We start from the raw sequence: 23482 nt of genomic DNA, 5'->3' as shown, positions 1-23482 counted from the left end.
CTGCTAAAGTTTCTCTCTCCCTCTTCCTCTCCCCACTGTGTCCTTGGGCAAGTGCTCTCGTGCGCTCTCTTTCTCAAATAAATAAATAAATCTTTAAAAATAAATAAATAAAGTCATGAGGTTGGATGAGATCACCTAGGGAATGAGGATAAACAGAAAAGGGCCCTGGGGCATGAAGGAATCACCATTTTCAACAATTTTTGCCAAAAGTTCCTTTTATCCTTCTTTTTTAAGAATTCCAACTATAGGGGAGCCTGAGTGGCTCAGTCGGTTAAGCATCTGCCTTTGGCTCAGGTCATGATCTGGGATGGAGGCCCATGTCAATTCCCTGCTCAGCAGGGAGTCTGCTTCTCACTCTCCCTCTACCCCTCTCCACCCTTCCCTTGTGCTCTCGCTCTCAATCTCTCTCTGTCTCAAATAAATAAATAAAATCTTAAAAAAAAAAAAAAGAATTCCAGCTATACGGGCACCCGGCTGGCTCAGTCAGTGGAGCATGCGACTCTTGATCCCTGATTGTGAGTTTGAGCCCCACGATGGGTGTAAATTTTACTTAAAAATAAAATATTAAAAATAAAAAAAGATAGGGCGCCTGGGTGGTTCAGTCAGTTAAGCATCTGCCTTCGGCTCAGGTAGTGATCCCAGGGTCCAGGGATGGAGCCCCACGTCAGGCTCTCTGCTCAGCAGGGAGCCTGCTTCTCCCTCTCCCTGCTGTGCTCCCCCTGCCGTTCCCCCCTGCTTGTACTCTCACTCTCTGTCAAATAAATAAAATCTTAAAAAAAAAAAAAAAAAGAAAAAAGAATTCCAGCTACACGGTAACCCTATGGGAATGAATAGTTACACTTTTAAGCTATTTCACAATATTTGGCTCTCAAACCAAGGTGTGGAATAATTCTACCTCTTCCCCATAGACTGGGCTGGACCTGGAATGGTAAACATTTCACATGGTGCCACTCACCTTTCAAAGTAAGCTGAGATTTCTCAAAAGGCAGGGCCACTCCTGCCCGGCTGGAGCTGGCGGATGCCATGTCATCACCAGAAAACTGTAAGACAAACAGCAGGAGGTTTAGAGAATATCTGATAAGAGACTGAGGAACAGCACCCATTTTTAATATTTGAGTTGAAAGAGACGAACCAAGAAAATATAAACGTCCAAGCAAGTTTGTGCTACTTTTGTCAGGGTGGAGTTTGTCTGTCTTGTAATGACTACAGAGCCTAGATAGGTCTCTGCTAGCCTAGGAAGGGCGGAGAACAATTACATCAACATTTAGAGGAGAGAGGCTAATACAACATTTTCAAAAAGAAAGAGTTCCACAATTTTTTAAAAATCCAATTTTTTAAATCAACAAAGGATACACAAATAGGGGCGCCTGGGTGGCTCAGTCGATTAAGCGACCGACTCTTGAATTAGGCTCAAGTCATGGCGTCAGGGTTGTGAGATCAAAACCAGAGCCCACACTGGGTGTGGAGCCTGCTTGGGATTTTCTCTCTCCCTCTCCTTCTGCCCCTCCCTGCCTCACTCTCACCTGTACTCTCTCCATAAAATAAAAACAAATAAGTAAATAATAAATAAAAAGATATACGAATGGCCAATAAGCACATTCTGGACATCATCAGCCATCAGGCATCCCTGTCACTCTATCACGGCGAGAAGCATAAGTTTATCTTGCATTTTGAACAGATCTTTTACTCATATACAATTTTGTAACATCGTCCTTTGTCATTTGAAAAATATTGGTTTACTGAGCTATGTAGATATTCCAAATGTTGACACGTTTCATTATACACTATCGAAAAAAGCACATTTGTGAATGTCACCACTGATCTCATCAAACACATCTTTAAGTATTGGGAAACTGTCAAGCTCTTAGTGGCAGATGTAAGTGTCCCAAAATTCTAATTTTCACTTAAAAACTCATCTTTTATCATTGGCAACAAATACTGTCCGTTGTTTTCCTTCAAGTAACAGGCTCACTTCATTCATCTTCAAGAAAATGTCTGCCAAATACCCAAATCTAGTAACTTCAGTTTGTTCGGTTTTTTTTTTAAGTAAAAATAGTATTTCATGAAAAAAGCAATTCAGCTCTCAATTCAAACATGTACATAAGTGTTTCTTCCCAAGACAACCGTTATACGTGCGTGTGCAGAAGTGCCGTAGGCATAGTTCCCATTTCATCACACAGAATATTAAAAAAGACGTGCACAAGAGTCGAGACTTAATAAAATTAATAATTTTTACTGCTTCGTCAAGCACATTCTTAAGTGACACTGGTCTTTTTGTTCTCTTTTTACTGAGTCTGCTGTGTGAGGCATAGAAGGACAACAGCTCAGATTCGTGGCACTGCCCTGATTCCAACGATGGCAACAGCAGTTTGACTCACCTTCACTTTGGCACCATCAGTGCAAATGTGATCACAGTGAAAAAGGCAAATAAAGTTACTGTGAAAACGGTTTTGATCTTGCAAAACCTTTTAAGTCTCAAGGGGCCAACAAAGGTCCAAGGACCCCACCCGAGAACTGCTACTGTAAAAACAGTAAGAAAGCCATATTCTATTCAACATCATTAACACTTTCTTTCATTGTATTTTTTTCTGATCTCTCCTCCAACTTCCTATTCTGAAGAGTTGTTCAGCCTTAAAACATGGTTATTAAGTCACCACATTCCTCTAAGAATGGAAACCCTTTATGTGAGGATGAAATGTAGCTACCATGAAGTCACACTGATTTTGACATTTTCCATAGCTAAAGTCAAATAATTTTATACTTGATGATTTTAGCCAAAACAAAACAATGTGCCTTATTTATAAGGTATATGCAGTTCAAAAAAATTTTAAGTGACTGGTTTTTCTGGACTAGTCTGTAACAGGCATTTTACTTCAATCTTACACATGGAGCAGCAATGGAAGCCTCTGAAAAGTTCTAGGGAGCATACAGGAATATGATACGGAAACTGCCGTTATCAAGTTCTTAAGACCAGACCTCTGCATTCTTAAGTCCAATAGTGAATTCTCAGTCCTCATCTTATATAACTTACTGGCAGCAGCTGACATGATGAATCGATCACTCTCTTCCTTGAAATGCTTTCTTCCCTTGGCTTCTAACACATCACACCTGCCTGATGTTTCCCCTTGCCTCTCAGGCTGCTCCTTCTCAGCCTCTTTGCAGGTTTCTTCTCCCCTCCTCAACCTCGAACCATCAGGGTGTCCCAGAGCCAGGCCTCACATGTCTTCTGGTTATTTCATCTAGTCGTATGGCTTTAAATACCAGCCATTCGTTGACAATCCCAAGTTGGTGTGTCCAGTACAAACTTCACCCTTGAACCTCAGACCTTCTTTGTCTAATGACAAAACTGATCTTCTGATATTCCCCCCGAAACCTGCTCCTCAGCCTTCCTCATCTCAGTTAATAACAATTCCTTCCAACCAGTGGCTCAGGCCAAAATTCTGGGGCTCATCCCTGCTTCTCCTTTCCCTTTCACACCCCACATTCAATCTGTCAATAAACCCTGTTGCTTGGGGGCACGTGGGTGGCTCAGTTGGTTAAGCGTCCAACTCTTATTTTTGGTGCAGGTCATGATCTCAGGGTGGTGAGATCGAGCCCCACGGTGGGCTCCATGCTCAGTGGGGAGTCTGCTTGAGATTCTTTCCCTCTCCCTCTGCCCCTCCCCACACAGAATTTGAACTTACACAGAATCGGTTGTATATATTGCTGTGGCAAAACGTAAATGGAATAAAAGTTTAAAAGCATGGCTGGGAAGTAACCACACCGAGGTGAGAACAGAAGTTATCTCTGGGGTAGCACAGAAGGGAACGTGGGAATTGGTGTAAGGAGAGAGACCAAGGGAACTTCAAATGCATCTGCAACATTTTATCTTTTAAAGAAAAAGTTCTGAAGCAAATATGGCAAAATGTTAATATTCATTAAATCCAGATGGTGGTTTTTATTACTGTTCGTTATCTTATTCTCTGAACCATTTTACATGTTTGATCTTTCTCATAATTTAACAATAATTTTAAAAGGGGGGGAAGATCTTATCTTGAATAATGAAGGAAAGATTAATGATTACAAATTAAGCCTCAGGGCTTTCAGTAACAGAGGTTAAAGCACTACAAGCAGGAAATCCATTATTTATAGACTTAAAAATTAAAAGAATATTTTAAAAATCTTTACATCTATTGGGACTCTCTCTTTCCTAAGGCAACTCAACTGAGTTTAAACTAGCATGTCCTCCCTGAGCTTTACTCTTTTTTAGCCTCTGCCCTGAACTCAAGAAAATTCAAGAGAATGAAACTGGCACTTCCCACATGGCCTGTTAAATGGGAGGAAGACCAAACCTCTTGATCTATATACTTCATGGCCCCAAAACAAAATCAATCAGATAAATTCTAAAGAAGGCTCAAAAGGAAGAAAGCCAACTGGGAAAGCAGGAGAAACAGAGTAGATAACACGTTTTCTTTCTCCAGTATCTTTCATGATTACGGCCCAGTGTTTATTAACAATAATCAGTGTTATTATGTGGGGCACTGTCCTTCTTTCCAGATCCAATCAGGAAAATACCACCTTCACATTACAAGGTAGGTATTTTGAACTGTAAGACTCGTCCAACCATGTATTTAAAAAAAGTAACCATTAGTAGAGAAGAGAAGTCAGATCCCATCCCAAAGTATGTTTAACCTCTTTGCTTCTGCCTCAGGGTCCCATAGGAGACATGATCCCTAATGGACGTGAGGCTTCAATCCCCACTAACCACTACAGGAAGCTCAAGAAACCTGAGGCCCAGAATTTACTCTGTACCTATCTCAGCAACACTGTACATGGACTCAAGTAATTTTTTCCCTTGCTAATAGCAATGGGAAATGTTTGCATCCAAATCACTCCCCAAAAACTGAGTTAGCATAAACCCAGGACAGGAAAGAGGAGGAAGTGGAACAATGTTTAAAGTATCAACAAAGGGGCGCCTGGGTGGCACAGCGGTTAAGCGCCTGCCTTCGGCTCAGGGCGTGATCCCGGCGTTATGGGATCGAGCCCCACATCGGGCTCCTCTGCTGTGAGCCTGCTTCTTCCTCTCCCGCTCCCCCTGCTTGTGTTCCCTCTCTCGCTGGCTGTTTCTATCTCTGTCAAATAAATAAATAAAATATTTTAAAAAATAAATAAATAAAGTATCAACAAAGGTTATAGACACACAAAGAATTTCATTATTGAAGGGAGTAATGGATTTACTGGGAGGGAAAGGGGAAAACCAAAACGAACTGTGGTAGATTTACCCAAATTTCTTTTAAAAAAACTAAAAACATATTGTCCTCTGAACCTATCCTCTATGTAAATCTTGAAAAACACTTTTTTAGGGACACCTGGGTGGCTCAGTCAGGTAAGCATCTGCCTTCAGCTCAGGTCATGATCCCAGGGTCCTGGGCACGAGTCCCACAATGGGCTCTTTGCTCAGTGTGGAGCCTGCTTCTCCCTCTGCCCCTCCCCCTGCTCATGCTCACTCACTCTCTCTTTCTGACAAATACATAAATAAAATCTTTTTTAATGCATTTTTTAAATAAAATATAACAGAGTAGAAAATATAAGAGTACATCACTCATAAAGGAAAGTTTTATTTCATAAAAAGTCTGTCCAGATAAAAGGACATTTATATCATAGATCATGATACAAAATACATTTCTTACTAAAGGTTGCAGTCAAAAAAGCATGAGAACTGCTCTGCAACAATCCCATTTTAGGGGGCCCCTGGGTGGCTCAGTTGTTAAGCGTCTGCCTTTGGCTCAGGTCATGATCCCAGGGTCCTGGGATCGAGTCCCGCATTGGGCTCCCTGCTCAGTGGGAAGCCTGCTTCTCCCTCTCCCACTCCCCCTGCTTGTGTTCCCTCTCTCGCTGCCTTTCTCTCTGTCAAATAAATAAACAAAATCTTTTTTTAAAAAAAATCCCATTTTAGGTAGGGTTTCAGATTAGAGAGACACTCACAAAACACCACAAAACCCAATAAGTAAACAATAGATTTAAGGACTATTTATTCAGAGTAATGTCATCAGGTTATTATCATTTTAGGTCTGAGAAATTTTCCCACATCTATGTAAAATAACCTAATGGGTCTGGATGAAAGGTATTCATTCACTCGTTCAACAAATATTTACTGAGCATCTATTATATACCATGCACTGTTTTTGGTGCTAGTGATAAAACAGAAAAAAAAAAAAAAATTCCTGCCTTACAAGGTTGTCTTGGTGAAGAGCCAAGAAAGATTCCCTCCTGGCTCTGGCATGGAAAGGGAAAAAGTAACCACTGTAAAATATGCCAAATGTTCTCCACAAGGGCCTACTCTCTAGGGAAAAAGACTTCACCAGAGCTTTATCCTAACTAGGGGAAGGAAATTTCCCTGAGGCCCTTCTAGTCTTCCTGTCTCACCTAAGGGGGAGAAATAGTTAATAAACATTTGTGAAGGTCACAACCCACAGACACAGACCCATTAAAAACTGGGGGCTTGTTTTTTGTTTTTTGGGTTTTTTTTTTTTTTTAAGATTTATCTATTTGAGAGAGAAACAGAGCACAGGACAGGGAAGGAGCAGGGAGAGAGGGAGAAAAACTTAAGCAGACTCCGTGCTGAGCACAGAGCCCGATGCAGAGCTCAATCTCACAACCATGAGATCACAACCTGAGCTGAAACCAAGAGTCGGAGCTTAACCGACTGCACCACCCAGGCGCCTCTAAAAGACCGAGATTTAATAAGACTACACAATGCTCCCCCACCCCGCTACTTTCCCACCATATCATGAGTCCAGTATAACATTGGGTTAAAGCTGAAAGAGCTGAAAGGTGAGAACTCTATTTAAGAAGGGGTTCTTAGGGTAGACCAAAGATAAAAGGGACACCAAACCAAGGACACTAGACAAATCTGAAGCCTCTGGTACCTACAGTTACAGCAATTATTTTATTTTGTTTTGTTTTAAGTAGGCTCCACACCCAGTGTGCAGCCCAACATGGGGCTTGAACTCATGATCCTGAGATCAAGATCTGAGCTGAGATCAAGAGTTGGATGCTTAACTGACTGGGCCACCCAGGTACCCCAACAGTTAAACACAAAAGCAGTTGTTAAACACAAATCAACTCCTAGCCAGATTAACATAAAACGCCAAACTAAAGGCCTATTCACCTCAGTTCCTATTACCCAATAGATCACATCCAGCTTTCAATTAAAAATTACAAGTAATGTTAAGGGGCGCCTGGGCGGCTCAGTTAGTTGAGTGCCCAACTCTTGGTTTCAGCTCAGGTCATGATCCCAGGGTCATGGGATCAAGCCCCAAGTCAGGCACCATGCTCAGAAGGGAGTCTGCTTTGGATTCTCTATCTCCCTCTCCCTCTGTCTCTCCCCCCTTGGCATGCACGTGCACACATGCTCTCTCACCCTCTCTCTCTGTAGAAAAAATAAATTTTTAAAAAATTATAAGTAATGCTAAAAGGCAAGAAAAACAGTGTGAAGAGACAAAGCAAGCATCAGAACCAGACTCAGAGATGACACAGATTTTAAAACTAATGGACAGAGAATTTAAAATAACTATGGATAGATATGTTAAGGGCTCTGATGGAAAGAGTAGAAAACACACAAGAACAGGTGCATAATGTAAGCAGAGATGTGGAAACTCTAAAAAAAAGAAGAAAATGCTAGAAATCCAAAACAGTATATGAGAAATGTAGAATGCCTTGATGGGTTCAGCAGTAGACAATCAGAGAGCTTGAAGATATGTCAACAGGAACTTCCCAAATGGAAATGCAAAAAGAAAGAATTTTTTTAAAGATTTTATTTATTTATTTGAGAGAGAGAGAGAGAATGAGTGAAGGGGAAGGGGAAGAGGGAGTAGCAGACTCCCGTCTGAGCAGGGAGCCCAATGCAGGACTCTGTCCCAGGACCCTGAGATCATGACGGAAGCCGAAGGCAGCCACTCAACCGACTGAGCCACCCAGGCGCCCCCAAAAAGAATGTTTTTAAAAGTCCAAGAACTGTGGGATAATTTCAAAATGTGCAAAATACGCATAACTGGAATTCCAGAAGAAGAGAGAACAGAGGAAAAAAAATATCTGAAGTAAAAATGGCCAAGAATTTTCCAAAGTTAATGACCTACAGCAAGCCCCAAATTCAGAAAGCTCAGTGAACATGAAGCAGGATAAACACCAAAAACAAGAACAAAACAAACAAACAAAAAACTAGACATATAATATTACCATACTGAATCTAGAGAAAACCAAAAACAAAGGGAAAATCTTGAAAGAAGCCAAAGGGAAAAGAAAACAGCTAACCCGTACAGGAATGAGAATAAGAATTACAACAGGCTTTTTATCAGAAGCCATACAAGCAAGAAGAGAGCAGAGTGAAATATTTAAAATATTGAAAGAAAAAACACACTAACCTAGAATTTTGCATCCAATGGAGTTATTCTTTAAAAGTGAAAAAATAAACAAAAGACTTCCTCAAACAAAAACATACCCTGAGAGAAGTGTTTAAAAGAAGTCCTTCCAGGAGAAAGAAATGATACAGGTCAGAAACTTGCATCTACACACAGAAAAGAAAGGCATGGGAGAAAGAATACATGAGGCTCCATCCACTGGCTTCTTTAAAAACTAAAAGACTGATAACAGGGAAAGGACATGTGCCAAGAGGGATGCCAGACAGAAAGCAAATGAGAGAACTGTAGAAGTGACAAGTGATTCCGAGAAAAACAAAGCAGTGAAGGAGTACAGGAATTTAAGATGGAGGTCAAAGGTCAAAAAAGTTGTGGACGGGGAAAGTCTCATTGAGAAGGTGGCTTTTGACCAAAGATCTGAAGAAGGTGAAGGACAGAACTGAGAATATCAGTGGAAGAACATTCCAGGCAGATTAAAGAGCCAACACCAAAAGATCTCAAGACGGCAGTAAGTCTTGGGACTATAAAAAACGAATGGGGGGGGGCGCACCTGGGTGTCTCAGTTGGTTTGGACAACTGCCTTTGGCTCAGGACATGATCCCAGGGTCCTGAGATCAAGTCCCACATGGGGCCCCATGCTCAACAGGGAGTCGGCTTCTCCCTTCCCACTCCTCCTGCTTGTGCTCTCTCTCCCTCTCTGTGTCAAATAAATAAAATCTTTAAAAAAACAAATAAACAAACAGGGGCCAGTGTGTCTCAAGGGCAATGAAGGAGGAAGGAAATGGCAGTAAGACATTCAATGGAATTTATCCTGTTAGGCAAAATTATTCTTTTTTTTTTTTTTAAGATTTTATTTATTTATGTGACAGAGACAGCCAGCCAGCGAGAGAGGGAACACAGCAGGGGGAGTGGGAGAGGAAGAAGCAGGCTCATAGCAGAGGAGCCTGATGTGGGGCTCGATCCCAGAACGCCGGGATCACGCCCTGAGCCGAAGGCAGACGCCCCAGGTAAAATTATTCTTAATGAAACATGAAATGCACTAGAGCAGTGGTTCTCAATTCTTTCTGCACATTTGAATTATCTGGAGAGCGTTCAAAACAAATCAGCTAACAATGACAGCCAAACCCCAACCTCAGGGATTCCCATTTGACTGGTCTGGAGTAGCGTAAAGACAATTAACGTTATTTAAAAATTCCCCAGGTGATCCTAATATACAGCTGGGATGAGATACTAGTTTAATGTCACTGCATTAGTTGAACGCACTGAGTAGGACTTTAGCTCTATCAGAGTATTTAAGGCTAAACTAAAATACAGAAAAATTGCACAAAACAACACGCAGATGAAAAAAAAAATGGGGCAATATAAAACTTTAGGAACAGAATATAGTGAAGGAGCACAATACGAGAAGTGGTTCCAAGGGGACTAAGTATTACCCCACCTTCCCTGATACCAACTTTTCCCTCAGAAAGCCTTCCAGGAGCTCTCAATAAACATGACAGATCAAACACATATATTTATCTCTTCTCCCTTCTCAAATCCCATCAAAATGACAGAAAAGAAATACAAAAATATAAACCCACTAAAAACGAATGATAAAGGAAACAACAGATAGAGGGGGCAGCAACATTCTGGAAAGGGGCAAGTGAGTTGAAAGTGAAACCTAACTGTCTGTAATGAGGAGAAGGAGGTGACAAGAAGCAGGCTGATAGTACTGGGAAATCACAGAAAGGGTCAATAACTGCGGGCACTAGGTACCTCTGAAAGTGCGAGCGGACGTAGGCCTAAAAACAGGAGAGACGAGTAAAAGCCTGTATGAAAAACAGAGTTGCCAGACTCTCCTCCCCAACAATTCAGCCAAGCAGTCACCGCCCCCCCACAAATCCCAAACAGGAGAGTTCATTTTTAGTCTCCAGATAGACTACACTAGACCTGAGGACTTCAGGCACAGATGAGGGTAGTGATAAGGCACCATACCAATCCAGGGAGATAAAGTGGAAGTCAACATCCTGAACTGTGAGAAGTCACTCCCCCATCCCCACTCACCCTCCCTCATTTGAGTCCTAGCACACAGCTCAGCCTGTTGGCACTTCATACATAAAGGAACGTAACTATTTGAGGAGAGCCTCAGACAGAAAAGCCAGATATCAAAATATACAAAAAGAAAAAGAGAACTCAACTGATAAACTTATCCTAAGATTCGTAAGGAAATGGAAAGGACCCAGAATAGCCAAAACAATCTTGGAAAAAAAAACAAAGTTGGAGGATTCATATTACTTAATTTCTTTTTTTATTTAAATTCAATTAGCCATCAGTTTCAGACGTAGTGTTCAATAATTCATCAGTTGTGTTTAACACCCAGTATATTACTTAATTTCAAAACTTACTAGCAAGCTACAGTACTCAAGGCCATGGTACTGGTATAAGGACAGACATAGAGCAAATGAAGAAAATTGAGAATCCAGGGGTGCCTGGGTGATTCAGTCAGTTAAATGTCTGCCTTCAGCTCAGGTCATGGTCTCAAGGCCCTGGATTGAGCCCAGAGTTGGGCTCCCTGCCCCTCCCTCTTGCCCCGGCTTATGTGCGCGTGCTCACTCTCTCAAATAAATAAATAAATAAAATCTTAAATAAAAAAAAAAAAAGAAAATTGAGAGTCCAGATACAAACCCATACACTTAAATACAATTGATTTTAGACAAGGGTGCCAAGACAATACAATGGAAAAAGGATAATAGTCTTTTCAGCAAATGGTGCCGGGACAACTGGATATCCATGTACAAATGTATGAAGTTAGACCTTTACCTCACACCTTATACAAAAATGAATTCAAAATGCACCAAAATCCAAAATATAAGAGCAAAAACTATAAAACTCAGAAAAAAATAGGTATAAATCTTCATGGCTTTTTTTTTTTTTTAAAGATTTTATTTATTCGACAGAGATAGAGACAGCCAGCGAGAGAGGGAACACAAGCAGGGGCAGTGGGAGAGGAAGAAGCAGGCTCATAGCAGAAGAGCCTGATGTGGGGCTCGATCCCATAACACCAGGATCACACCCTGAGCCGAAGGCAGACGCTTAACCGCTGTGCCACCCAGGCGCCCCTAAATCTTCATGGCTTTAAATCAAAAAATGGTTTCTTAGATATAATATGAAAAGTACAAACAATAAATAAATACAAGATAAATTTGACTTCATCAGAATTAAAATTTTCTATGCTTCAGAGGATACCATCAAGAAAGTGAAGACAACCCAAAGAATGAGGGAAAATATTTGCAAATCATGTATCTGATAAGTTTATGTCTAGAATATATAAAGAACTTATACAACTCAGTAATAAAAACACAAATAATCCAACTTAAAAAAAATGGGCAAAGGATCTAAACAGACATTTCTCTAAAGAAGACAGAAAAATTGGGGTGCCTGGGTGGGTCAGTTGGTTGAGCATCTGCCTTCGGCTCAAGTCATGATCATGGGGTCCTGGGATCGAGTCCCATGTCAGGCTCCGTGCTCAATGGCGATTCTGCTTCTCCCCTTCCCTCTGCTGTTTCCCCTGCTCGTGCTCTGTCTCACTCTCTAATAAATAAATAAAATCTTTTAAAAAAAAAGAATATTTTAAAAAAATAAGCTTATAAAAAGATGTACAACATCGTTAGTCACTAGAGAAATGCAAACTAAAACCACAATGAGACATCACCTCACACAAACTAAAATGGCCAAAATCAAAAACCATACAATAACGAATAGTAGTGAGAACTTGGAGAAATTAGAATCCTCATACACTGCTAACTAGAAATGAAAAACAGTGAGCAGCTTTAGAAAACAGTCTGGCAGTTCCACAAAAAGTTAAACAGAGGGGCACCTGGGAGGCTCAGTCAGTTAAGTATCTACCTTCGGCTCAGGTCATGATCCCAGGGTTCTGGGACTGAGTCCCACATTGGGCTCCCTGTTGAGCAGGGAGTCTGCTTCTCCGCCCTTCCCCTGACTCATGTGCTCTCTCTCGCTCTCTAAAATAAATAAATAAAATCTTGAAAAGAAAAAAAAAGTTAGGGGCGCCTGGGTGGCTCAGTCATTAAGTGTCTGCCTTCAGCTCAGGGCGTGATCCTGACGTTCTGGGATCGAGCCCCACATCGGGCTCCTCTGCTGGGAGCCTGCCTCTTCCTCTCCCACTCCCCCTGCTTGTGTTCCCTCTCTCGCTGGCTGTCTCTCTCTCTGTCAAATAAATAAATAAAATCTTTAAAAAAAAAAAAAAGTTAAAGAGAATCCGCGCACCTGGCTGGCTCAGGCATTGGAGCATGCGACTCTTGATATCAGGATTGTGGGTTCAAGCCCCACATTGGGTTAAAGATTATTTGAAAATATGCTGCAACATGGAAGGCACTGGAGGAGATAATGCTAAGTGAAATAAGTCAAGCAGAGAAAGACAACTATCATATGATTTCTCTCATCCATGGAACATAAGAACTAGGATGATCGGTAGGGGAAGAAAGGGATAAAGAAAAGGGGGGTAATCAGAAGGGGGAATGAAACATGAGAGACTATGGACTATGAGAAACAAACTGAGGGCCTCAGAGGGGAGGGGGGTGGGGGAATGGGATAGACCGGTGATGGGTAGTAAGGAGGGCACGTATTGCATGGTGCACTGGGTGTTACACACAACTATTGAATCATCGAACTTTACATCGGAAACCGGGGATGTACTGTATGGTGACTAACATAATATAATAAAAAAATCATTAAATAAAAAAAAAAGATTATTTGAAAATAAAATCTTTAAAAAAAATGTTAAATGGAATTACCATAAGACCCACCAATTCCATTTCTAGATATATATCCAAAAGACCTGAAAATATGTCTCTATACAAGCCTTGTACACAAATGTTCATAGCAGGGTTATTCATAACAGCCAAAAAGTGGAAACATCTCAAATGTTCATCAACCGAGAAATGGGTAAAATGTGGTATATCCATACAATAGAATATTATTTAGTCATAAAAAGGAATGAAGTACTGTTTCATACTGCAATATGGATGAACTTTGAAAACATTATGCTAAGTGAAAGAAATAAAGGAAAGCCAGGCAAAAAGGCCTAATTATTATATGATTTCATTTATATGAAATGTCTAGAACAGGTAAACCCATGTTAAGAGAATGTAGATTAGTGGTAGCCAAGGGCTGAGATGGTTAGGGAATTGGCATGACTGTTAATGGATACAAGGTTTCTTTTGAGGTGATAAAAATGTAGAATTAGTGCTGAGTGATGGTTGCACAACTTTGTGAAAAGGCTCACACCACTGAATTTAACACTTCAAAATGTGAATTTTAAGGTATATGAAGTGTATCTAAAATTGTTTAAAAGCTTATAGTTAAATAAAACAGAGGTCAAAGAAAACCTCAAAACAATTTAGAGAGATAAAATACTGCACCCATGAAACAACAGAATGTAATTTTAAAGGCAAGCATGCAGGAAAGTAAGCTGGCTGGTTGGCGGATTCAGAGAATAATAAACTGCTCTTAGAAAGGACAGTTCTGACAGCAGAAACAAAGCTGATAAAGTGAGCACATACACTAAAAAGTGGACCGAAAGACAAAGAAGATGGTAAATAGGTAAAAAATTACTTTCTTAAAACAGTGGATTTGTTAAAATGTCCAAAGTCCAGGGGCGCCCAGGTGGCTCAAGAGGTTGAGCATCCGACTCTTGGTTTTGGCTCAGGTCATGATCTCGGAGTCATGAGATCGAGTACCGCCTGTGGCTCTGCGCTTAGCACAGAGTCTGCTTCAGATTCTCTCCCTCTGCCCCTCCCGCTCGTGCTCACTTTCTCTCTCTCTCTCAAATAAATAAATACATCTTCAAAATGTCCAATGTTCATCTTACAGCAAGTCCAGAAATAAAAAAGAAAAAAAAGAAAAATCATCAAAGAAATGTTACAGACTTTTCTTAAGCTGAAGGATATACAGTTCTAGACAGAAAGAACCCAAATGAGTGCCCAGAACAATGAATGAAAAAAACACCAGTCTAATGCACAATGCCATGAAATTTCAGAACATGAGAACAAAGGGTATACAAGCTTCCAGGCACATTTACAAACAAGAATCAGAATGGCATCAGACTTCTCAGCAGTAACACCGAATGCGAGAAGACAATGCAGTGCTTTCAAATTTGAGAGAAAATAATTTTTTTTTTATTTTTCAATCTATAATTCTACAACCAAGAAAACCATCAATCAAGTATGGTTGGAAAATCTTAGTATTTTCAGATTTGTAACGTATCAAAAAAATTCCTCCCCAAGCTGCTTTTGTCAGGAAGCTACTGAAAGATGTGTTCCAGGGGAATAAAGGAAAAAGATGGAGGATAGTGGGCATTCGCATTGGAGAGACAAAAGGAATTATAAGATTAACAATGAAAAATCCCAAGGCATTACAGTACAAGAGCCCACAGAGTAACCAGTCCAGATTAGAGAATTTACAGAAAACGTCATCTCTAGAGGAAATAAAGAAAATGGAAGAAATAGATTACATGATGAATCCGACTGCGTAGCACTTCTAGTTCTATCACAATGTTTGGTGTGGAATTAGTGACAGGAACACAGAAAACTATGCAAATACTAAAATCAGGAAATATGGAACTAGTAACAACAAAAGTCGTATGACAGGAAATGTAATCCATTAATACACTATGTGGCTGAGCTGTGAATAACATTTATAACAGCATAAACAATTTAATCAAAACTTGTGATGTGGGAGTAATTAGAAGATGGGGGCAGAAGTGTGTGTTTGTGGACACTGCCCAGAAAGAGGGCTAAATCCTCATCTTTAATAGTTAAAAGACAGATAAAACTGACAGGCTAAGCAATAGCAGTATAAAAGCATCATTCAGAAATGCAGAAGTTGGGGCACTTGGCCGGCTCAGTCAGGAGGTAGAGCATGTGACTTTTGATCTCAGGATCATGAGTTCAAGCCCCATGTGGGTGTGGAGCCTACTTTAAAAGAAACTCACAAGTCAATACCAGAAGAAAACTAACAGTTGAAAGTCACTGACTCCATAGAATCAAGAACAAAAAGGCAAAGCTAGGAACTGTGTTGCATTCTCAGTCTTGTAATGCTATTTGGCTCTTTAAACTATGTGCATGTATTATTTTGGTCATAAATAAAATTTAAATTCAGAAAAGAAAAAGGCTTCTCTTCAAATCAGGTCATAGGAGAGTGATGTCCTTATTTAATTTTAATATGAACATCCTGCCTACATTCAATTAGAGTAGTGGGTTGAATTGTGGCACCCAAAAAGGTATGTCTAAGCACTAACCCCCTGGAACCTGTGAATGTGACCTTATTTGGAAACAGGGTCTTTACAGAGGCAATTAAGTTAAAGATATGAAGATAAGATCACCTTTTTTTTTATTAAGATCACCTTGAATTTAGAGTGGGCGCAGTATCCCTATAGGAGACAGAGGAGAGACGCAGACAAGGGTGGAGGCCATGTGAAGACTGAGCAGAGATGGGAGTCCTACAATTCCAAGCCAACAAATGCCTGGAGCCACTAAAAGAGGCAAAGAAAGAATCCCCCACCATCCCACCCCCCTCCCCACTCCCCCCTCACCCCCTGCCCGTCACCATCAACCCCAGCCTAGAGGGATCAGACCCTGTTAATACTGACACCTTGATTTCGGATTTTTGTCCTCCAGAACATTGTTTTAAACCATCTGTAGTAAGGTGTTAAACAGATGAGGAATAGGAAACTAACAAAATTAGCAACAAAGGCTTTAGAAGAGGTAGATTTCAAATGACATCAAGCTGAAAGTCGAAGTCCTCTTCCTACAACACATCCTTTGGAGGCCCAACTCCCACGCCAACAGTAACTTCCAGAAAGAAAGAAGCCCTGCAGTCACAGGGGGTGTGGTCTTGCTCAATTTGTGTTTCTTAGTTGTGATTCCAGATACAAAAGAGAATTCTAGGGGCACCTGAGTGGCTCAGTCAGTTAAGCATCTGCCTTTGGCTCAGGTCATGATCCCAGGGTCCTGGGATCAAGCCCCACTCTCCCTCTGCCTGCCGCTCCCCTTGCTTGTCCTCTCCCTATCTCTCTGTCAAATAAATAAATAAAATCTTTTTTAAAAATTTATTTAAAAAAAAGAGAATCCTAAACATATCATTATGCTTTATATTTCATTATTTTTTAAAAAACGAGTATTTTTCATGCTCTGTTTCAAAACAATTTTTTTTAAGATTTTATTTATTTATTTGACAGAGATAGAGACAGCCAGCGAGAGAGGGAACACAAGCAGGGGGAGTGGGAGAAGAAGAAGCAGGCTCCCAGCGGAGGAGCCTGATGTGGGGCTCGATCCCATAACGCCGGGATCACGCCCTGAGCCGAAGGCAGACGCTTAACCGCTGTGCCACCCAGGCGCCCCTCAAAACAATTTTTTGATGCCACTAACGACACAATAATCAATTTGCTTTAGAGAATCCAAGACTGGGGTATCTATTTTAATGAAAAGTTAAAGGATGAAGAGAGGAGCACTATGGTAGGAGAGCAGCAGGCAGCCTATCTCTCTCTCATCTTCCCACGAAACCTTCATAATCTTCCTCCTCCTTCCCCCCTCTCTTTCTTTCTCAATTTTGCTAGGCCCCTGCTCCCCGGCAATTTCTTCCTTTTCCCTCCAGTGACATGGGCATGCCCCAGCCCTGCCTGGGGACCACTGTAGACCTCACAACCAAAAAGGCAGCCGGCCTCCGGCTCAGAGTTAGACTGTGGTACAAAAGAGCTAGCTGCTTGCGGTATTTGTCGGCTCCCTGAAGATAACAAATAACCCCCTTCCACCTTTCATTTTATTTTTTTTTAAAGATTTTATCTATTTATTTGACAGAGAGAGACAGCCAGCGAGAGAGGTAACACAAGCAGGGGGAGTGGGAGAAGAAGAAGCAGGCTCCCAGCGGAAGAGCCTGATGTGGGGCTCGAACCCAGAACACTGGGATCACGCCCTGAGCCGAAGGCAGACGCCCAACCACTGCACTACCCAGCGCCCCAACCACCTTTCATTTTAAATAAGAAACTCTAAATAAATAAATAGGTAGGGGCGCCTGGCTAGCTCAGTCAGTGGAGCACATGACTCTTGATCTCAGGGTTGGAAGTTCAAACCCCACGTTGGGTGTAGAGATTTAAGCTCTTAAAAAAAATAAAGATGATAGATAGATAGATAGATAGATAGATAGATAGATAGATAGATAGATAGGGATAGATAAAAAGCCAGCTTTCTTTGCCTAGAATCCACAGACCGTTAAAAGACAAGAAAGTGTCAGCCAGGGTAGTAATTTCTGAGTTCTTCTCATTAGCAAAATTAAACAAGTCGAGGGTCTGCCAACTGGTTCAGAGTTTCCAGAGACATCCAGAAAGACCACAGAGATCTATCACAGTCCTTTTTGGTTAAAATACTTGAAATACCTGAGATCAAAAAAGCAGAGAGAATACTTTTCAGTGTTTTGGCCTGGGAACAACAGAGGAATACTAGGTGGGATCCTGGCAGCAGAAGACGAAGGACAGTGGCTGCTGTCACCGGCACTAAAATCTTGATCTCCACAGAACACAGAGGGTACATTCAAAACAGGACTGGTTGACTCTTTATTTTTATTATTGTTGAAATATAATTCACATACCATAAATTTACCCTTTTAAAGCATTCAATTCAGTGAGTTTTAGTATATTCACAGAGTAGTGCAACCACCACCACTATCTAATTCCATAACATTTTCATGACTCCAAAAGAAACTCCATACCCATGAGCAGTAATCCTTCCTTCCTCCCTGCACCCCAGCCTCTAGCAACCACTAATCTACTTTGTGACTCTATGGATCTGTCTATGCTGGACATTTCAAACCCATGGCATCATACAGTATGTGGATATATAGCATTTTGTTTACCCAGGCATCGGCTGATGGACAACTCAATATCTGGGTTGATTCTTGAAGCCAGGGGACTATAATGGTCAACGGCACCTTCTCCAAGAAGGCCACCAGCCTTCTGACTGTGCCTCTTCCAGACCCTTTTACTCCACTCTGCCCAGTCCGGAGCCACGGTCAGTCTTTCAATAATGCTTATAGACCCCACTCTGTGCCCAGCCCTGGAAATAGAAAGGTGAATGTCAGGGGGTCCTTTCCCTCTTGGACCTCAGATCTCTCGCTCTGAGAGACCACCGTTACAGAAATCTTCAAAGATCTTTTGGCGCAAGAAAGCAACCACACACTGGATTTAGCAAGGGACAGTTCTTACAACACCTAAAGCACCTGATCCTTTTTGTCACCCAACTTCAACAAGAACCTTTCAGACCAATCTTTTAGAGGCAAATAGGTCTGACCAGTCACTAGTCTTTGAGTGACAGTGGACAAGTGACTTACCCTCTCTAAATCTCCACTCTTCATCTGTGAAATGAACCTAAGGTTATTGTTTACCTTGTAAGACTACTGTAGGGATTAAATGAGCTCAATCAAGTAAAGCAGCCAGCACACAGTAAGTGCTCGAGTATGAACTAAAATACAAGCTAAAATAGCTCTTCTTGACGCTAAAAGTCTAGGCTCTGCGATTCCTCAAATTCTTGACCCAGCTTTGCGTCAAGAAACCACTAAACAGGGGCGCCTGGGTGGCACAGTCATTAAGCGTCTGCCTTCGGCTCAGGGCGTGATCCCGGCGTTCTGGGATTGAGCCCCACGTCAGGCTCCTCCACTAGGAGCCTGCTTCTTCCTCTCCCACTCCCCCTGCTTGTGTTCCCTCTCTCGCTGGCTGTCTCTGTCAAATAAATAAATAAAATCTTAAAAAAAAAAAAGAAAGAAACCACTAAACACTGATCTCAACATGAAATGACCTGTGTAGCACATGAGCCAAAGAAGAGCAAAAACTACTCACCCACACCAAGATTTTAATTTTAATTAGCCAGTTGTAGAAATGGGCAGAGCTTCTTGTAATTATAGATACACACTCTACATTCACTCCTTAAAAATGTGGAAGAAAAGGGTCTGTTCAAAAATTCCTCCTTTCCAGGGCACCTGGGTGGCTCAGCCGTTAAGCGTCTGCCTTCGGCTCAGGGCGTGATCCCGGCATTCTAGGATCGAGCCCCACATCAGGCTCCTCCACTGGGAGCCTGCTTCTTCCTCTCCCACTCCCCCTGCTTGTGTTCCCTCTCTCGCTGGCTGTCTCTGTCAAATAAATAAATAAAATCTTAAAAAAAAAAAATTCCTCCTTTCCTTCATACTCTCATGCTTTTCCAGTTCTTTCCAACACAAATTCTTGGCCTCTTTTCTCTGGCCAGCACTGAGTTACCTTCCATTTTCCAAAGGCCCATATTGAAAAACAATCAAACAGAACTAAACTTTGACAAATGACATCCATACAAAGGCCAAGCACATAAAAAGAGAGAGGGAGGGACAGGGAAGGCCATATCTTTGGAAGCACAGGGGAATTATAGGCTAATAATAAAAGAGAATGGAAAGCAGATCACACAACAAAACAGGAAGCAAAAGGCATGGGTGACACAGAGGAAGGGGACCTGCCCTAGGTCAGGACTGCCAAGCCTTAGTATTTGGTATTTTCCTAGAAGTAGTTATTAACACTTGACTTAAATCACTGACTGTTTGTTTACAAGCTTGTGGGGAGGAGCAGAGAACTGCAACTTTCGAAAAAAGATTCAGTTGGTTCATTTTAAGGGAAACGAGATCTTCCCTTTTGCTCCTACCTCTCAGAAATTCCAGAATCTTTAACAGCCCACGGTGACTCAAAATCATTCAAAAGCAGCTCACTGATTTGATTCCAATGGGAGTTTATGTTCATGTATCCACTGCCACATAGCTCACTAATGGAAGCATGAGCTCTGGACTCAATGGCCAACATTCAACTCCTAGCTCTTCCATGTCAGAACTACATGACCTCACACCCGTCACTTCGCCTCAGTGAGGTTTTGTTTGTTTTAAATCTGTAAACAATATGCATTCAATACATGTCAGGTAAAACCAATATTTAAACATTAAAAACTCATTATCCATCCTTCTAGGCTGTGTCTTCCCCATGGTTCTTGGAGGTCTCTAAACTCAATTCCCTGCTTCTAGCCTTGCTCCTCTATATTCTTTCTCCACAGAGCAACCAGAGTGAACCTGTTAAAATGCAGGGTGGGTTGTGTCCACTCCACTGCTTAAAACTCTCCAATGACCCCAACTCACTCTGACTAAAAACTATCATCCTTACAATAGGCTGCAAGACCCTCCATGACCTGCCCATCTCTCCCCTTGCCCCCAACACTTCTTTGACCTCATCCTACTAATCGCCTTTGCTCACACCCCTCCTGCTACCTTAGCCTCCTAGCTGGCCCACAAACCTGCCAGGGGTGCTCCTTCTTAGGGCTACTGAACTTGCTGTCCACTCCGCCTGGACCACAATGTCCCCACTCACACGGGTCCTCCCCTCACCTCCTTCAGATCATTACTCAACAGTCACCTTCCCAGGAAGGCATCTTTAAAGACTCTATGCAAAATTGCAGCCCCAGCCAACACTCCACATTCCGCTTCCCTCCTTTATTGCAATAAAATATGCACTTCACTTGGTCATTTTATTATTCCTTTCCACTAAAATTTAAGATCCACAAGGGCAGGGGGTTTTGCTTTGTTTGTGTACTATATTCCCAGTGTTTAGAATAGCACTGTCCAATGTAAGCTTTAATTTTCTAGGAAACTTATTTTTTTTTAAGATTTTATTTATTCATTTGACACATAGAGACAGCCAGCGAGAGAGGGAACACAAGCAGGGGGAGTGGGAGAGGAAGAAGCAGGCTCCCAGCGGAGGAGCCCGATGTGGGGCTCGATCCCAGAATGCTGGGATCACGCCCTGAGCCGAAGGCAGACGCTTAACGACTGTGCCATCCAGGCACCCCTAGGAAACATATTTTAAAAAGTAAAAAGCAGCAGGTGAAATTATATTGCATTTAACCCAATAAACTTAAAATGTTACCATGTATAGTATATGTTGGTATTATATTAATAGTCTGCTTCTTATAACATTTTAAAAAATCAATGACATATTTTATCTTTTTTTTTTTTTTTTCAAACTGACTCTTCAAACTCTGGTGTGTATCTTGTACTCCACAGCATATCTCCAGTACTCAACCACACTGGACAGTGCAACTCTAGAGTAGTAGGCACTTACATATTCACTGAATGAAAGAATGTTCTCCCAGGAAGAGGCAACTATGGTATAGTACAGAGTTTTTTAAACTTTAGTTGCATTCCATATTCACGATTTTTAGGATGATATATATACCATTTTTTCCTTAAAATGTCATACTTTTTATACTTGAAAAAATGCTTTAAATTAAAGCTTTATATTCCTTCTATAAACGGAAGAGAATGGGTCTATGGCTACAAGGCCTGGGCTTAAGTCCCCACTCAATCATTCACAAGCTCTGGAATCTAAAACAAGAACTTCACTAAGCCTGTTTCCTCATCTGTGGAATTAAGGACAACCCTGACCTTCGCAGGATCATGGTCACAAGCTGTTGGTAAAAGCTCTTTGTAATCAGGGAAGTCATCATTAAGTAAAAGCGACTAAGAAGCCAACCCATGCCTTTTTCCCATGCCCATCGTTTTCATATGGACCAATAACACAGAAAACGGTCTGACAAGAGAAGAGCTAGGTCTTGGGTTCAAATCCCTTGTCCTCCACTTACAGCTGTGTGACGTTTAGAAAATTAGTTATTCACCATTTACCAAGTGCCCACAACATGACAGCCACTAGGACAGCAGCCAAATACAATATGCCCTTGAAGGATGTGCAGTCTAGGAGGAAGAAAGAGACCAGTAAACAAGAAAGCAATAAACTGTTACAGAAAAAAAAAACACAAAAAACAAAAAAAAACAAGTTGCTCTCCCTTAGGTCTGTTCGTTTGTTGTGAAACGTGAATAATACCTTCCCAACCTAACTCAAAGGCCGCTACAGAAAATAATTTTTAAATGTTTGCCAAATACTCCAAAAACTTTAACTCATAATATGTCAACAAAGTCGGTTTTTTTCCTACTTGTAATCCAAAACGACTCTGGCCCCTGTGAATGTCCACTCCAGTTATACTACATCCATGAAATACATTTCACTTCTGCAAATTTTAGTAAACATGAAGAAAAAGAGGTTAAGCAGCTTTTACACAGGTATTTAATATCAAAATCATGATTCAGGTCACAATGCTAAGAACACAACAGAGACCTCTCAGCCACCCTACCTAGTCACAGTTTGTCAAGATAAGCGGTCACATGATAGGGGAAACTGAATAATTTAAACCGAAGAAAGAACAAAAGTCATAAAGCAGTACAGACACTCTGTCCAAGATTTCTGCAGTCACTGTTGCTGAGGTAATGCTGGGCTAGGTCGTGGTCAACAGTTTAGGCTAAAAGCCATTTTATGGCCAGAGCAAAGTGCCCACACTCTTTTTTTAAGCCTCGAATTTGACGATCTGGGAAAAACCTCAAAGAAAGATGATCCGAAGGGCTAGGTTCCCAAGAAGTGGAACCCTACCCAACCAGGACTAAGTGGGTGTGACGGAAGCAAAATGATTAAGATTCTGTGATCCTTCCTTAAGTTTAAAAACTGAATGGGACCGAAATCAAAGTCTCGGGTAACAATCATTTCCAAAGAGGAAGGAAGGAAGAGACTCTCAGCTGGGATTCACACATCTTCTTCCTGATTTCTCCTTTCCCTCCATTTCATATTCTCAGGCGCCCCCTTCCAGCTCAGTCCCAAGTCGCCCCTTCCTCCAGTCCCGATCCCTCCACAAAGGTCACGCCTCTTCATCCCTGGCACCTAAGCTCCTTTCCCTCTTCCGGCAGGACTCGCTTGCCGCCGCACCCCTGTCTGCCTCCGCGCCCACCTCCAAGCACCCCCGCGCGCGGCCCGCCGCATGCCCACCCCGCTCGGGCGGGAGCCGGGACACCCCTCCTCGGAGGCCGGAACCGCCGCGCCAGGCCCCTCCCACAGGAAGCCACCGCCCCCCGGCGCCCGGGCCGCACCGCCCCGGCCAACCCCGCGCCGCCCGCCGCCCCCCGCCTGCCCCGCGCCCCTGGCCCGCCCGCCC

General features: G+C 41.9%; 1 protein-coding gene across 1 annotated transcript in view; it reads right to left on the bottom strand.

Moving 5' to 3' along the window:
• Positions 1-23482, bottom strand: part of WWP2 (WW domain containing E3 ubiquitin protein ligase 2) — a 142690-nt gene that overhangs the window by 119048 nt on the left and 160 nt on the right. Inside the window, exon 2 of the mRNA XM_040633530.1 lies at positions 956-1040. Coding sequence (XP_040489464.1) covers positions 956-1025 — 70 coding nt within the window. The 5' untranslated portion in view covers positions 1026-1040. The remainder of the gene's footprint in view (positions 1-955; positions 1041-23482) is intronic.

Source organism: Ursus maritimus, unplaced genomic scaffold (assembly GCF_017311325.1).
Source record: "Ursus maritimus isolate PB19 unplaced genomic scaffold, ASM1731132v1 scaffold_19, whole genome shotgun sequence".
NCBI lineage: Eukaryota > Metazoa > Chordata > Mammalia > Carnivora > Ursidae > Ursus > Ursus maritimus.
This window is presented reverse-complemented; position numbering and strand designations above follow the sequence as displayed.